Source organism: Ursus americanus, chromosome 26 (assembly GCF_024610735.1).
Source record: "Ursus americanus isolate L20-20 chromosome 26, mUrsAme1.1.p, whole genome shotgun sequence".
NCBI classification, from domain to species: Eukaryota; Metazoa; Chordata; class Mammalia; order Carnivora; family Ursidae; genus Ursus; species Ursus americanus.
In genome coordinates, this window is record NC_142152.1 from 45386630 (window position 1) to 45402033 (window position 15404).

General features: G+C 62.0%; 3 gene segments (V, D, J or C); all 3 read right to left on the reverse strand.

Moving 5' to 3' along the window:
- Positions 1-11441, reverse strand: part of LOC123793501 (Ig gamma chain C region-like) — a 131420-nt gene extending 119979 nt beyond the window's left edge. Inside the window, 3 exon segments of the C gene segment in view lie at positions 10543-10782; positions 11185-11305; positions 11391-11441. Of these exon segments, the coding sequence occupies positions 10543-10782; positions 11185-11305; positions 11391-11441 (412 nt within the window).
- LOC123793498 (Ig alpha-1 chain C region-like) overlaps positions 1-11772 on the reverse strand; it is a 159256-nt gene extending 147484 nt beyond the window's left edge. The window contains 1 exon segment of the C gene segment in view: positions 11715-11772. Within this exon segment, the coding sequence occupies positions 11715-11757 (43 nt within the window).
- On the reverse strand, positions 1382-10134 carry LOC123793509 (Ig mu chain C region-like). The segment is given in 5 exon segments: positions 1382-1912; positions 2015-2332; positions 2593-2931; positions 3012-3329; positions 10029-10134. Coding segments are annotated over 5 exon segments (1413 nt in total).
- Positions 11773-15404: the final 3632 nt, after the last annotated feature.

A 15404-nucleotide genomic window follows, 5' to 3' on the forward strand; every position in this document is an offset into this window, starting at 1 on the left:
GTGGGGTCAGCAGCCCCTGCATAACTGGGCCTTTTGGGGCATCTCAAGCTCAGGCTCCTAAGGGCCTGGTGTGCAGAGAGGGTCTCGGAGGCAGCCTGGAGGGGGCTGTGCTGCCTATGGCTGTTGGCAGAGGAGATCCCACTCAAGCCCCTGCCCCTCTCTGCCCACCGGGCTCTGTACTCCCTCACTCCTGCTCCTGGGGACCTCGTTTCCCACCATTTCCAGGGCTAGGTGTTCTCTGGGGCTCTCCACTCAGATCAGGTGCTCTGCAGCCTACCCCTGCAAGTAAGAGCCTCTCTGCCTCTGGGGCCGATGTCCAGGCACGCCTGCGAGTCAGGACAGGCCAGGCCCTGTTCACCTATGGGCGCTGGGGTTCTGCTGCCTTCAAGAGCCTGGGCACGGGCAGGGGTTTTCCTTGGCCCCAGACCCGGGAGTGGTGGCCAAGGTCAGAGTCCAGACCTCCAAGCTGAGACAGAGGGACAAGCAGAGCTTGGGCACGAAGCCCTGCAGAAAGTGACACGGCCGGACAGGGCAGCAGTTCCTGCCAGAGGGACCACAGTGTGCGAGGGCTGGCACCTGCGTGTGTGTACGTGCGTGTATGTGTCCGTCTGTCTGTGACTGTGTGCATGTGTCTGTCCGTGTCCGTGTGTGTGGGTGTGCGTGTACACGTGTGTCTGCGTGTGTGTCTGTGACTGTGTGCGTGTGTGTCCACGTGTGCATGTGTCTGTCCGTGTCCGTGTGTGTGGGTGTGCGTGTACACGTGTGTCTGCGTGTGTGTCTGTGACTGTGTGCATGTGTCTGTCCGTGTCCGTGTGTGTGGGTGTGCGTGTACACGTGTGTCCATGCGTGTGTGTCTGTGACTGTGTGCATGCGTGTCCACGTGCGCATGTGTCTGTACGTGTCCGTGTGTGTGGGTGTGCGTGTACACGTGTGTCCATGCGTGTGTGTCTGTGACTGTGTGCGTGTGTGTCCACGTGTGCATGTGTCTGTACGTGTCCGTGTGTGTGGGTGTGCGTGTACACGTGTGTCCATGCGTGTGTGTCTGTGACTGTGCATGCGTGTCCATGTGTGCACGTGGCTGTACGTGTCCGTGTGTGTGGGTGTGCACGCACACATGTGTGTCCCTACGCATGCATCTCTGTGTGTGTCTGTGTCTACATGCAGGTGCATCTGTCTACATCACGTGTGTGCACACGTGTGAGTATGTCTTGCACAGTCATGTGGCTGTGGGAGGAATTACAGGAGTGGTGAGCATGGACTCGGTCTGCAAGGAGCACAGGGACGTCCAGAGGCTGGGTGGGGGCAGGGAGGGTGGTCTGGGGGTGCAGACAGCACAGCCATGGCCCCGGCAGGCGAGAGCATGGCTTACTCAGGACGAGCATCGTTTGAATGGATGTTTTTATTTCTAATTTTGATAAATGCCACATGCCACCCCATTGACAAGGGTAGTTTGCACACAAGCACACACAGCGATCAGCCAGGGGCTGTGGGATCCACCGGAGGGGGCGGCCCCGTGGTCAGTAGCAGGTGCTGGCCGTGTCAGACAAGACCAGGGACACGTTGTACAGGGTGGGTTTACCGGTGGACTTGTCCACACTCCTCTCGGTCACCATGTGGGGCAGGGCCTCGTGGCCTACAACACAGGTGTAGGTCTCCCCGGCACTCCAGTCCTCCTCGCTCACGGTCAGGGTGCTGTGGACAAAGTAGAGGCCGGGGGCTTGGGGCTCGGGCGTCGGGGCGCTGGTCACGTAGCTGTCGGGGGACATGGGTTGCCCCTTCTGCAGCCACTGCACGAACACGTCTGGGGGTGAGAAGCCCTTCACCAGGCAGGTGACCGAGGCCGACTCCCGCAAGCTCAGCTGCTCCCGGCTTGGCGGCAGGACGTACACAGATGGCATGTGCTTGGCGACCTCTGTGGGAGGAAAGACAGTGGTGAACTCAGGCCGGGGCCCGGTGGGGAGGGACTTCCAGCGGCCGTGGGAGAGGCCTGGGCTGCGGAGGAGCCAGTCCCTACCCTTGGGCCTGGAGATGGTCTTCTTCAGCGGTGAGGGCAGATCTGTGTGGGTCACTGTGCAGGTGAACTGCTCCCCCGACTCCCAGTCCTCCACACAGACGGTGGCCTCCCCCATGGCGCTGAAGGTGATGTTGGGGTGGCTCTCGGAGATGTTGGTGTGGGTTTTCAGAGGCTCGCCATTCTGGCGGGTCCAGGAGATGGTCAGGCTGTCATAGGTGGCCAGGTCTGTGACCAGGCAGGACAGCTTGGCCGACTTGGTGAGGAAGATGCTGGCAAAGGAGGGGGGGATGGTGAAGATGCTGATGCTGACAGGTGAATCTGGATCAAGAGAGAATTTATGTCAGTGACCGGCTGGATGCGAAGCAGGCAAAGGTGGAGATTTTCCCCAAAGAACATAGACTGACTTCACAGAGAGCCTTCCTGAGCCCCGAGGCCCCACTGGAGGGGAATGCTGGGCCCCCACCTCCCTGCCCTTGGCCTCTCCAGGAAGCCAAGGCTCAGGGAGTGGTGGGCCTGAGTGGACAGCTGTGCATGTGAGGGATCCCATGAGGGGCTGCATAAGGGGCCAGACCACTCACTGGGGGTGCACATGGAGGACACGTTCTTCTCGGAGACAACCCCGTTGTGCTCCACTTGGCAGGTGAACACGCTCTGGCTGAGCCAGGCGCTCTCGGTGATGGTCAGCATGCTGAGGACCTTGTAGGTCACAACCCCGGACACCTTGTCATCGGCCTCCACCCTGCCGGTGTCAATGCCAGACTCGAGCCGCTTTCCATCACGAAGCCAGGACACGGAGATCTGCTGGGGGCTGAAACCCTTGGCCTGGCAGACGAGCTGGGACGTGCGCTGGCCGTTGCCAGAGAAGGCGTCGCGGGGTGGAATGAAGACAGTCACGTTGGGGGGCAGCTCTGCAGGCACTGCAGGGAAGGGACAAGGCGTCAGCCCACCTGGCCCCACCCTGCCCACCTGGCCACGGGTAGGAGGGCCCGGCTCTCACCTAAGATGGGCACTTTCACTGACTTTTCACCATTGGAGTGCTTGACCTTGCACGTGAGGTACTCATCGGAGCCTTGGAGGACGTCCACGGAGGGCAGGAACACCTGAGAGGTAGCTACATACTTGCCCTCTCTCAGAACCGAAGGGAAGTTCTTGATGTCCCGGTTGCCGACCTCACTGGTGTTCTGGTAGTTCCAGGAGAAGGTGATGGAGCTGGGCAGGAAGTCCCGGGCCAGGCAGCCCATGGCCACCAGGGTCTCATCGGACTGGAAGCTCTCACAGGTGATGAGGGGGAAGAGGTTTGGAGGGGACGGGTTCTCTGAGAACCAGAGAGGGACAGGAGATGAGTGAGAAGGGCTCTTCTTCCCATGTTCCTCCAGGCGGGCCAGAGCCAGCCCTATGGCTCCCTCACCCCACTGCCACAACGGCTGGCCTCTTGTCCTCCCCAGCCTGGACCAACAGTCGGTGGCTGGCTGAGGCCGAATCCAGCCAGGAAGGGGAGGCACGGCAGCCCCCACCCTGCTGCAGAAGCCCAGCTCTGGAATGCTGGGAAGTTGGGGGGAAGACGTGGCCTCTGCCTTGTCCTCGAGCAGTCTGCTACCCTGGCTCCCAGCTCAGGATGGCTCGGCCTCAGCCACTGCTGCCTTCCCTTTGAGACATGGGAGCCAGGCCGCTACGCTCAGCCACAAGCCCCATGAGCCGTCTGTGACACAGCTTGACAGCAAGAAGAGGAGCCCCCAGCCAGCCCCCAGCCCTGGCCAGTGTGTCTGGGGTCAGCGGAGGGGTGTATGTGAAGAGTCGGACCATGCAGACTCCCCTTCGCCCATCCTTAGCACAACCAGGTCATTGAGGTCAGACCAATGTTAGTCAGGACGGTCCAGCAAGGCCAGCTCAGCCCAACAAGAACTAAATGGCCCAATGCAAACGAATCTAGCCCACACCAGGACATCAAACTCCTCTGAGCCAAGCCAGCTTATCTAGTCCATGTCTGCTGGGCCAGCTCAGTGACCCTGGCTAATGAGTCCAATTCAGCCCAGCCCAGCTCAGCTCAGCTCACCCCAGCTCAGGTCAGCTCACCCAGCCCAGTTCAGCTCAGCTCAGCTCAGCTCAGCTCACCCAGCCCAGTTCAGCTCAGCCCAGCTCAGCTCAGCCCATCTCAGCCCAGCTCAGCTCAGCTCACCCAGCCCAGTTCAGCTTAGCCCAGCTCAGCCCAGCTCAGCCCAGCCCAGCTCAGCTCAGCCCAGCTCAGCCCAGCTCAGCCCAGTTCAGCTCAGCTCAGCCCAGCTCAGCTCAGCTCACCCAGCCCAGTTCAGCTCAGCTCAGCCCAGCCCGGTTCAGCTCAGCCCAGCTCAGCTCAGCTCAGCCCAGCTCAGCCCAGCCCAGCTCAGCCCAGCTCACCCAGCCCGGTTCAGCTCAGCCCAGCTCAGCCCATCTCAGCCCATCTCAGCCCAGTTCAGCTCAGCTCAGCCCAGCTCAGCTCAGCTCAGCTCACCCAGCCCAGTTCAGGTCAGCCCAGCTCAGCTCAGCTCAGCTTACCCAGCCCAGTTCAGCTTAGCCCAGCTCAGGTCATCTCAGCCCATCTCAGCCCAGCCCAGCCCAGCTCAGCCCAGCTCACCCAGCCCGGTTCAGCTCAGCCCAGCTCAGCTCAGCTCAGCCCAGCTCAGCCCATCTCAGCCCAGCTCAGCTCAGTTCACCCAGCCTGGTTCAGCTAAGCCCAGCTCAGCCCAGCTCACCCATCCTGGTTCAGCTCAGCTCAGCTCAGCTCAGCCCAGCTCAGCTCAGTCCAGCTCAGCCCAGCTCACCCATCCCGGTTCAGCTCAGCTCAGCTCAGCTCAGCCCAGCTCACCCAGCCCGGTTCAGCTCAGCTTAGCTCAGTCCAGGTCAGCTCAGCCCAGCCCAGCTCAGCCCAGCTCAGCCCAGCCCAGCTCAGCCCAGCTCAGCTCAGCCCAGCTCAGCCCAGCTCACCCAGCCCGGTTCAGCTCAGCTCAGGTCAGCTCAGCCCAGCTCAGCCCAGCCCAGCCCAGCTCAGCCCAGCTCACCCATCCCGGTTCAGGTCAGCCGAGCTCAGCTCAGCCCAGCTCAGCCCAGCTCACCCAGCCCGGTTCAGCTCAGCTTAGCTCAGCCCAGCTCAGCTCAGCCCAGCTCAGCCCAGCCCAGCTCAGCCCAGCTCACCCATCCCAGTTCAGGTCAGCCCAGCTCAGCTCAGTTCACCTCAGCCCAGCCCAGCTCAGCCCAGCTCAGCCCAGCTCACCCAGCCCGGTTCAGCTCAGCTTAGCTCAGCCCAGCTCAGCTCAGCCCAGCTCAGCCCAGCCCAGCTCAGCCCAGCTCACCCATCCCGGTTCAGCTCAGCTCAGCTCAGCTCAGCCCAGCTCAGCCCAGCCCAGCTCAGCCCAGCTCAGCCCAGCTCACCCAGCCCGGTTCAGCTCAGCTCAGCTCACCCAGCCCGGTTCAGCTCAGCCCAGCTCACCCAGCCCGGTTCAGCTCAGCTCAGCTCAGCCCAGCTCAGCTCAGCCCAGCCCAGCTCAGCCCAGCTCACCCATCCTGGTTCAGCCCAGCTCAGCTCAGCCCAGCCCAGCTCAGCCCAGCTCACCCAGCCCGGTTCAGCTCACCTCAGCTCAGCCCAGCTCAGCCCAGCTCACCCAGCCCGGTTCAGCTCAGCTCAGCTCAGCCTAGCTCAGCTCAGCCCAGCCCAGCTCAGCCCAGCTCACCCAGCTCAGCCCAGCTCACCAAGCCCGGTTCAGCTCAGCTCAGCTCCAGCTCAGCCCAGCCCAGCTCAGCCCAGCTCACCCATCCCGGTTCAGCTTAGCTCAGCTCAGCTCAGCCCAGCCCAGCTCAGCCCAGCCCAGCTCAGCCCAGCTCACCCAGCCCGGTTCAGCTCAGCTCAGCTCAGCCCAGCTCAGCCCAGCTCACCCAGCCCGGTTCAGCTCAGCTCAGCTCAGCCCAGCTCAGCTCAGCCCAGCCCAGCTCAGCCCAGCTCACCCAGCCCGGTTCAGCTCAGTCCAGCTCAGCTCAGCTCAGCCCAGCTCAGCCCAGCTCACCCAGCCTGGTTCAGCTCAGCTCAGCTCAGCCCAGCTCAGCTCAGCCCAGCCCAGCTCAGCCCAGCTCACCCAGCCCGGTTCAGCTCAGCTCAGCTCAGCCCAGCTCAGCTCAGCTCAGCCCAGCTCAGCCCAGCTCACCCAGCCCGGTTCAGCTCAGCTCAGCTCAGCCCAGCTCAGCTCAGCCCAGCCCAGCTCAGCCCAGCTCACCCAGCCCGGTTCAGCTCAGCTCAGCTCAGCCCAGCTCAGCTCAGCCCAGCCCAGCTCAGCCCAGCTCACCCATCCCGGTTCAGCTCAGCTCAGCTCAGCCCAGCTCAGCCCAGCTCACCCAGCCCGGTTCAGCTCAGCTCAGCCCAGCTCAGCCCAGCTCAGCCCAGCTCAGCCCAGCCCAGCTCAGCCCAGCTCAGCCCAGCCCAGCTCAGCCCAGCTCAGCTCAGCTCAGCTCAGCCCAGCTCACCCAGCCCGGTTCAGCTCAGCCCATCTCAGCCCAGCTCAGCTCAGCTCAGCCCAGCTCACCCAGCCCGGTTCAGCTCAGCCCATCTCAGCCTAGCTCAGCTCAGCTCAGCCCAGCTCACCCAGCCCGGTTCAGCTCAGCCCATCTCAGCCCAGCTCAGCTCAGCTCACCGAGTCCGGTTCAGCTCACCCAGCCCGGTTCAGCTCAGCTCAGTCCAGCTCAGCCCAGCCCAGCCCAGCCCAGCTCACCCATCCCGGTTCAGCTCAGCTCAGCTCAGCCTAGCTCAGCTCAGCCCAGCCCAGCTCAGCCCAGCTCACCCAGCTCAGCCCAGCTCACCAAGCCCGGTTCAGCTCAGCCCAGCTCAGCCCAGCTCAGCCCAGCCCAGCTCGGCCCAGCTCACCCAGCCCGGTCCAGCTCAGCTCAGCTCAGCCCAGCTCAGCCCAGCTCACCCATCCCGGTTCAGCTTAGCTCAGCTCAGCTCAGCCCAGCCCAGCTCAGCCCAGCCTAGCTCAGCCCAGCTCACCCAGCCCGGTCCAGCTCAGCTCAGCCCAGCCCAGCTCAGCCCAGCTCACCCAGCCCGGTTCAGCTCAGCTCAGCTCAGCCCAGCTCAGCCCAGCTCACCCAGCCCGGTTCAGCTCAGCTCAGCCCAGCCCAGCTCAGCCCAGCTCACCCAGCCCGGTTCAGCTCAGCCCATCTCAGCCCAGCTCAGCCCAGCTCAGCCCAGCCCAGCCCAGCCCAGCTCAGCCAGCCTGGTTCAGCTCAGCTCAGTGCAGCTCAGCCCAGCCCAGCCCAGTCCAGCTCAGCCCGGCTTAGCCTGGTTCAGCTCAGAAGTGCCAGTTCAAAATGGTTTGGTCCAGCTCAGGTGAGGACTGCTTTGGGCAGCCCAGGGTAGTACTGTAGAGTCAGTCCCGAGAGCTCGGTCCTGAGACTCACTAGAAAGTTTGAGACCACCGGACCTCCTTGCCTTCAAGCTAAAGCCATCGTATCCAGGAACCCTGTGTAGACAGGCCTGGCTCCGGGTCAGTCCCTTCTGGTGCTAACCCCTGCCTTTTACACCCTTGTGTGTCCTTGTGGATTTCTCCACTGGGACCCCTATTTTGTCATGGCCTCAGTCTGAGCTGGCTCTTGGTGCCCAAGCATTATCAATCGTTCCCATCTCGGCGTCCTGGGTAAAATACTTCCTGGCCAGTTAAAATTCATCAGGACATTTTACAACGATTGAGTGTTTGCTGTCATCAGCGGGAAAAGGCCATGTCTTTGCAGCGCTGCTTCTCGGCTGAGATTGCAGTGCCCAGGGCTCTCCCCTCTTGTCCTTCCCCCTCCTGGCACTTGCCCGTAGCGGAACTCCTGCCTTCTGGGTCTAAAGTAGGCCCCCGACTTTAGCTAAATTCCCTCCAAACAGAAATCATCATTAAATATGACCAAAAATGTAACTTATCTGAGTTTGCACTTCTCATTCTGCTCTTTATCATAAAGCTCTTTTACAAGGCAGTAGGCAACTTTCAAACGCACAGTAACGACCTCGCTCCCAAAGCTGCATTTACCACCAGAACACAGCGTAAGTGGCGCCCTGCGTATGCCAGAGCGTCTGCGCCCTCGGATGGATAGCTAAGAAGCCACAGGGCAGCCCTTCCATCTGTGTCCTTGAAACATCCTTAGAGAAAGTTACATGGGAGGGACCAAGACGACGGTCGCTCAGGCACTCATACAGATAAATCTCCTTGTTTCACGGAGCAGTCGTTAAAGACCGAGTCCTCACCACGCAGAAACCAAAACACCAAATACAAAGTTCTCTCTTACCAGCTCTGCTCCCTGGTCACCGTGGGGGTCTTTGAAGAATTCCTCCAAATCCATTAAAATCGGCTGGCTGCTGCATAGCCGGTTGGCCTGGTGGCGGAAGCCACGACTGCTGCCCCCAGCCACGGCGGGCCCCGGGGGACCCCCAGCCACGGGGGGCCGGGGGCGCCGGGCAGACACTCCACTGGGGCTCCGTCAGCGCGGGAGCCCGGCAGAGCTCCTTTCTGATTCGAGACCTGACTGGATTTCCTCTTAGTCCAACAAGCAACACGCTTCACTGAACTCATTCAGGACAATCACTCAGGTTTCACCTAAAATTTGTCCCAACAGGAATGCTTGAAAAGTGGTCTGCAAGCATGCGGACGGGAAGGCCATGTTATCAGAATATCTAAGCGCCTCTTCATCACAAAGAGAAAATCGTCTCGCTTAAAATACTGCAAACGCAGTGATTGCAAGAACCGTGCGTGGGGGCACCGGAGGGTGCTTTGAGGTCAACAACCATTTGCAGGGACAACAAATTAGACAAAACTTACACGGACGCATTGTAAACTGTCCCTAACACCAGTTTAATTTCTTAAACATCTCATTTTGGAAATGAGCGTAATTGAGATGTTGGTGAGCTAAGACCGAAAAATTAAACTCAGCTGAAGAAGGAAGCGGCGGGCTCCTGCAGTGTCTTGGCCTTATTTTAGAAATGCAAATCACACAGGTGTTGTTTTGCAGGGCGGCTGTGTTCAGCCTCGCAGGGCTGGGCAAAACCACCCGAAAACCACTTCTGCTAGCCACAAACTATAAATTTGCCAAGTGTGTTTTCTGGCTCCCTAAAATAGACAGCCCGCGTGACCTGCTTCCTGCCACCTGCAGCCTGGCCCCTCGCCGCGCCTCAGCTAACTCAGCACTTGCAGAACCGCTGAATTAAATACAAAAATAACCCTAACTTATCAACATCAAAACCGCTCCGGCAGGGGGGCGACAGCACCGCGGCCCTACTTCTTGTTTGACTCCAGAAAGACGTGATTCTGGGTTGTTAATTGCCTGATACAATTAAAAAAGTCTAATATCCTTGAAAATCTCAACATGGCAAAGTCACAGTTTTGTGAACTCTTTTTCTCAGGAGCCCTTCAAAGACGCCCTGTCCTTCGGAGTTTAGGAAGCATGCACTTAGGACGAGCAGCCGCCTCTCCCTGAGACGCTGACTGCCCCAGCCCAGCTCCCTGGCCCCCAGACCCGCCGTCCGGGCAGCAGGACTCCGTGTCCCTCCTCGCCCGGGTGGCTCCGTTCCTGACCAAGAATCGTCAACAGTCCAGCACAGAACATCAGCCCTCATTCTGAGGACAGTCTTTCACCCCACACTCCAGCTGTGGTGTCCTGCTCGCTCTGCAAACACAGCTAGCCCTGCACACTCCTCAGCCGACACCAGGGCTCTAAGACCCGGGTGGCACCAACCACAGCCGCTCGGCCCTGTGGCCGCGGGGGTCCTGGCCCACACGTGGCCCGCCTGGCCTCCAGGCCCCTCTGCAGGGGCTCAGTTACTCCACAGGGTATGCAGGCATTACTCTAGTTTTAGGAAGACATCAGGAAACCGAGAGGCTCCAAAGTCCCGAAGGCACCCGGCCCTCGTCCCCTCCCGGCCAGCCTGCCCCTGGGGGCATGTCCCAAGGACCCTCCATCGATGCTCAGAAAACCCCAGGAAAGGAGCAGAAAATAAGGGCCCTGGCAGGGCCGCTCTTACCTGACGACACGGTGACTGAGGTCCCCTGGCCCCAGTAGTCCATACCGTAATAATCACAGTGGTGAAATCGCCATCCGCACCCCACCAAAACCCCCGGGCCCGGCCCGGCATTGCCCCGACTCAGAGTCTGCACGGTCTCCGGGCCACACGGACGCCGATCATCCAAGTCACCCCCACTGCCCCTGAGACCCTGTGGAAGCCAGACCGCGGCCTGCCTGGGCGGCCTGACTGCAAGCCAACAGCCCCTAACAGGGATTCCAAAGTCCAGTCCACCCCAAGGGCCACGGCCCTGGAGAGCCTGATGCCACCGGCTGCTCTCCCACAGTCGCGGCGGCGGCCGAGAAGGCCTGGACTGTGTGGCCGGACCAGCCAAAGAGCTGCCTTGTCCCTGAGTACAGCCGTCCTCAGGGCGACCTCCAGGCCCCTGTCTCTGCCCGCCTCCCTGGCCTCCAGAAACCCCAACAGCCTGACCCCCTCCGAGTGCAGCCAGCCTGGGGAGGCTGTGAGGACCCACCTGAGGAGACGGTGACCAGGGTCCCCTGGCCCCAGTAGGCGAACCAGTTGTCACAATGTGACAACTGTGTGGGGACCCCGGACAAGAAGTTGGGTCCGGCTAAGGCCTTGGACCTCAAACCCCACCGGTGGGGCCGACGGGACGGCCCCAGGAGGCAAGGGTGGCTGAGAGCCAGGAGGGGAGGGAGCCGCTGGCTGCCAGCCCCTTCCCGAGCCCGGGCTGCCCCCAGTCCTTCCAGATCTCAGACCCAGACACCCTCATTTTTTCCCCCAAATGCAGCAAAAAGCCCCGGAGAGAGAGAGGAGAGCAGGGCTGTGAGGACTCACCTGAGGAGACGGTGACCAGGGTCCCCTGGCCCCAGTATTCAAAGTTATCACATTGCCAAGGGCCCCGTTACGGGGCGTACAAAAACCTCACGGCTGCCCAGCAGCCCGGCCACGGCCGACGCCCTCAGTCCTCAGGGCTGCGAGCCCCGGACACAGAGCCCGCTCTGGCAGAGCCCGCTCCCCACAGAGAGGCCTCACAGGGCGAGGACCTCACAGCCTCAGAAGCAGCCCGCTGGGCTCCCCAGACGGCCCCGCAGAGACCGGGGAGTTTCGGGAAACTTCTGCCCCAGGGATGGGACAGAGGGGCCAGTCTTACCTGAGGACACGGTGACCAGGGTCCCCTGGCCCCAGTAACCAAAAGCATCGCACAGAGACACAGCCCTGCTTCTGCTCTGACACAAACCCTCCTGGCCCCCGCAGCGTCCACACCTTGGCACCTGAGTGTGCAGAGCAGACCGCGGGCTCCCCTGCCCCCAGACATACCACCCAGAGCACGAGCGAGGCCGGCAGGGGTGCAATTACCTGAGGAGACGGTGACCGGGGTGCCCTGGCCCCAAACATCCAAGTAGTCATGGCCACACTGATGCAGGTGCCCAGCCCCACCCCACAGAAAGCCCGGCCCCACACTTCTCCTTCCCGGCCAACGCCTATGCCCTGTCTGCCTGGCCCTCGGCGTGCTTGCCCCCCAGGAGCTCTGCCAGCTCCGAGTCTCGTCCCCATGGGGCCCAGGAGCCAGTGGAGACCCTGCTGTCCTGCAGGGTCCCGGGCTGGACCCCAGGCTCGGAGCTACGGCCGGACCCAGGGACCTGGCCCGATGCTCACAGAGCAGCTGCAGGGGACACTCACCTGAGGAGACGGTGACCGGGGTGCCCTGGCCCCAGTAATCCATACCCCAGGAGCACAGCCTCTGTCCAGCTGCGTCACCCATACAAAAACCCACTTGACCTCCATCCCGAGTGGAGACACAGCAGCACGCTAGCCTTGGCTCAGCGTGGGCTAGCAGACTCACCTGAGGAGACGGTGACCAGGGTGCCCTGGCCCCAGCTGTCGAAGTAAGCATATGCACAGTGAGCTGTCCCTGTGCTGGGGCCTCTGCAGAACCCCCCCGCCCAGGGTCCCCAGGGAGCCCCGGGGCCGGAAAGTGTGCTCTTTGCTGGAAGAAACAGCCCGCCCTGTGCCCCCGCATGTTCCCTCCTGCCCCCAGTGCCCTGGCCTGGCATTGGATGTCCTTCTCGACACCTGACTCCTGTTGGTCCTGAGGTCATGTTCTCCCTGCACAGCCCTGCAGCGGCCCTGACTGCTCCGGGCCCAGGCTGCGCGCCCTGCCCAACCCCCGACCAAGCTGCCACGCCTGCCTCCCTGTATCCAGGCCGCTGCACACAGCCCCCCTCCCCGAGCCCATCAGGGACCCAGGCCGTCCCCCAGGCTGTGACTTGCAAAGTCCCTTCACCTTCTGAGGCGACTAGGCACCCCGCTGCCAGCTTTCTCAGGCTGCCCGTCGACGCCCAGCGGGTCTGCAGGGAGCTGGAGGACGAGCACCGGCCCACCCCTGCAGTGCTCCCCCACCAGGTTTCTGCAGGGCTGTGAATCACTGTGGTCCCAGTTAGCACTGTGGTTCCTGGCTCAGCCAAAACCCCAGGGCCCTAAGGCAGGCGAGGGGAGCAGGCAGGGCCACAGACCCCCTCCTCCGGCCGTTCCTGACAACACGGCGGCAAACAGCTCACCGCCACTAACAATAATCAATATTGAAGGCCTTCCTCCGGCCGTTCCTGACAACACGGCGGCAAACAGCTCACCGCCACTAACAATAATCAATATTGAAGGCCTTCCTCCGGCCGTTCCTGACAACACGGCGGCAAACAGCTCACCGCCACTAACAATAATCAATATTGAAGGCCTTCCTGCATCATTTTTCCTTTTATCTTTCAGAAATAAGAGTAGATCCAGGGCTGTGCCCACAGGCCGCCTGCGTTCGAGCCGTGGGTCCGAGAAGGCCGGGGGCAGCTGCCGGCAGGGGCCGTACCCAGGGCCATGGCTGACCTGAAAGGCGGATGACTCCTGCCAGGCGGGCCCTGGGGGACCTTCCATGAGGCCGCCTTCCCTTTAGCCACGTCTGTGGACCTCGTGAACCCTGCCTGTTCACTGTCCCCCACGCACAGCCTCCGGGGGGCCGGAGCTGTGCCCGCCCGCCGGGACTGTGAGTCCTGGAGGAGGGTTCTCAGCTCTGCACGCCCCTGGCTGTGGGGCAGCTGCAGGGCAAGGGGCGTGATGGTCCACGGGGAGCTCCCCCCACCTGTACGGGCTGCTCTCCCTGACCCCACACATCAGGCCTGGGGCTGGGCGCTGGGACCCGCAGGTTCACCAGGTGTGGCCTTCAGGGAGGCAGAGACCCACATGGGCTCCCACGGGCTGATGTGAGTGTGGCAGCTGAGACCACGCAGGGGCAGCGGCCAGGGGCACGGAGGCAGCCGGCGGTAGGGAGGGAATGATGACCCCCTGGGGCGTGCTGACAGAGGGGGTGGGTGAAGAGTGTGTTGGAAGTGGTGTGTGTGTGTGGGGGGGTGGGGATTCCACGCAGAGGGACAGCTGAAGCCAAGACCACAGGCTGGCCGTGAGCCTGGAGAGGAGTGGCTTGCTGTGGCTGGATTCCAAGGTGGCCTTTTTGCCCCTCAAAGACGGGGAGGGATGTGCAGGCCTGGTTCAGAGTCTCTTTCTGGAAAGTTCTGTCTAGTACAGTGTGGACAATGGATCTAGGCTTCCCTGGGGGCAGTAGGAGCAGGAAGCTTGGGTGCTGAGAGAGGATTAGGGAGCCCCTGGGTGGCAGGTAGGTCACGCGGGCTCCCGTGGGACGGGGTGAGGGGCAGGAGGCAGAGAGAGCAGGGGAGTGTCTGAGGTGGTACTCCCAGGATTCGGGGCTAAGGGTGGGGCTCCAGGCTCCTGGCCTGGTCTCGGGGAAATGGGGAGAAGCTGGGGAGTGCAGTGCAGGCGCAGCGAGGGGTGCAGCTGGTGATGTCGACCTCCGGCAGGCTGATGTGAGGTGCTGGGGAGACCCCGCCGTGATGCTGGGGCGCAGGTCCCCTCTAGACATGGCTGGACACCAGCCCATGAACAGTGTCTGGGTCTGGGGCAGTGAGGGATGAGCCTGGGGAGCACAGTGGGGGTGCCCTGTGTAAGGGCAGACCAGCACAACGGCCCCAAGTTACCTGTGGAGGAAGCAGGTGGGGGAGAGGAGGCAGGGGTGAGGCGGGGAGCCTGGAGAAAGAGCAGTGGCCTGTCACTGGGAGGAGGTGATCCTATGGCCTGTGTGAGAACTGGCTGGCCCTGGGGGCCTGGGGTTGGGGGCAGGGAAGTTGAGGAGTGGGTCATGGCCTGTGGTTCCTCCCCACCACCATGCCTGGGCCTCCCGAGCCCACCCTCCGGGGCCCATGGGGTGGCTCCTGGCTTGCAGGCAGGGCTTCCTCCAGCCCTACCCCCTTGCTGGGGTCTCTGTGCTGTGGTCTCAGCCCTGGGACCTGCTGTCTCCTCTTAGGCGATGAAGGGTAGGGTCTGCTCTGGCTTTCTAGGCTCTTCAGTTCCTGGCTGGGGGAGGGAAGGTGCCCTCTAGGCCTGCCGGCCCCTTTCCTCCACCTTCCAGCCCCAGTCCCCAGCCCTGCCTCTTCACCATGGCAGAGAACCAGTCAGGCTGCAGCACCCTCTGGCCTGCAGAAGACCCAGTCCAGCTCTTGCAGATCAGCGAGTCCTATCGGTCCCCGTGGAGGACAGGACCTAACCTTGGCAGAGTGCTTGAGCCCTGCACAGAGAACTCTGACCTGCCATCCCTGGTTCTTCCTGGCAATGCTGTGTGGAGTTTGGGTCAGGGCAGCTGGGCTGGGTCCAGAGCCTGCAAACCATATGTCTGGCCATGCTCATGCCCAGGCTGGCCTCCTTCTGCAGCATCCCATGGCCTGGTTCTGGGATCCTGCCCCTGCCCTCCAGGGAAAGGACACAGGTGTCACAGGTGTGTGCCCCAGTGAGTGCCAAGTGTGGTATTTGGATCAGTGTAATGGGGTGGCCAGAACTGGGCTCACTGGTGGGTCTTCCAGCCTCTGCCCACAGCTGCAGGCTCCTGGGGCCCTACCCCTTCCAGAACGGTGACTGGGAAGGTGTCTCCTGGCTTACTTAGCTGCCCTGAGCAAGACTTGGAGTTGAGCTGGAGGCCAAACCCCTGCGGCAGGTGGGGAGGGCATCCTGTCAGTCAGGACACGTCCATGCAATTGCTTCTGAAAATGGTGAGCTAGGAGTGGCTGGCAAGGGGCCTTGATGTCCTTCCAGGCCTGTGGTGCCACCGTGCCTTGATGAGGTAATCACACTCCAGGGTTGTGTTCCCCCAGAGTCAGGCATGGCGGTAGACCAGATGACCAGAAAGCAGGTGCGCTCTCACCAGTACCAAGAGTATCCCTTACACTCCTGGGGAGAAGCATTGTAGCTGATATTTGACCTCCGATGGCCTCCACCATTGGGGAGCTGGTTCCTGAGCACCTTACTCCAGAAGGAAGG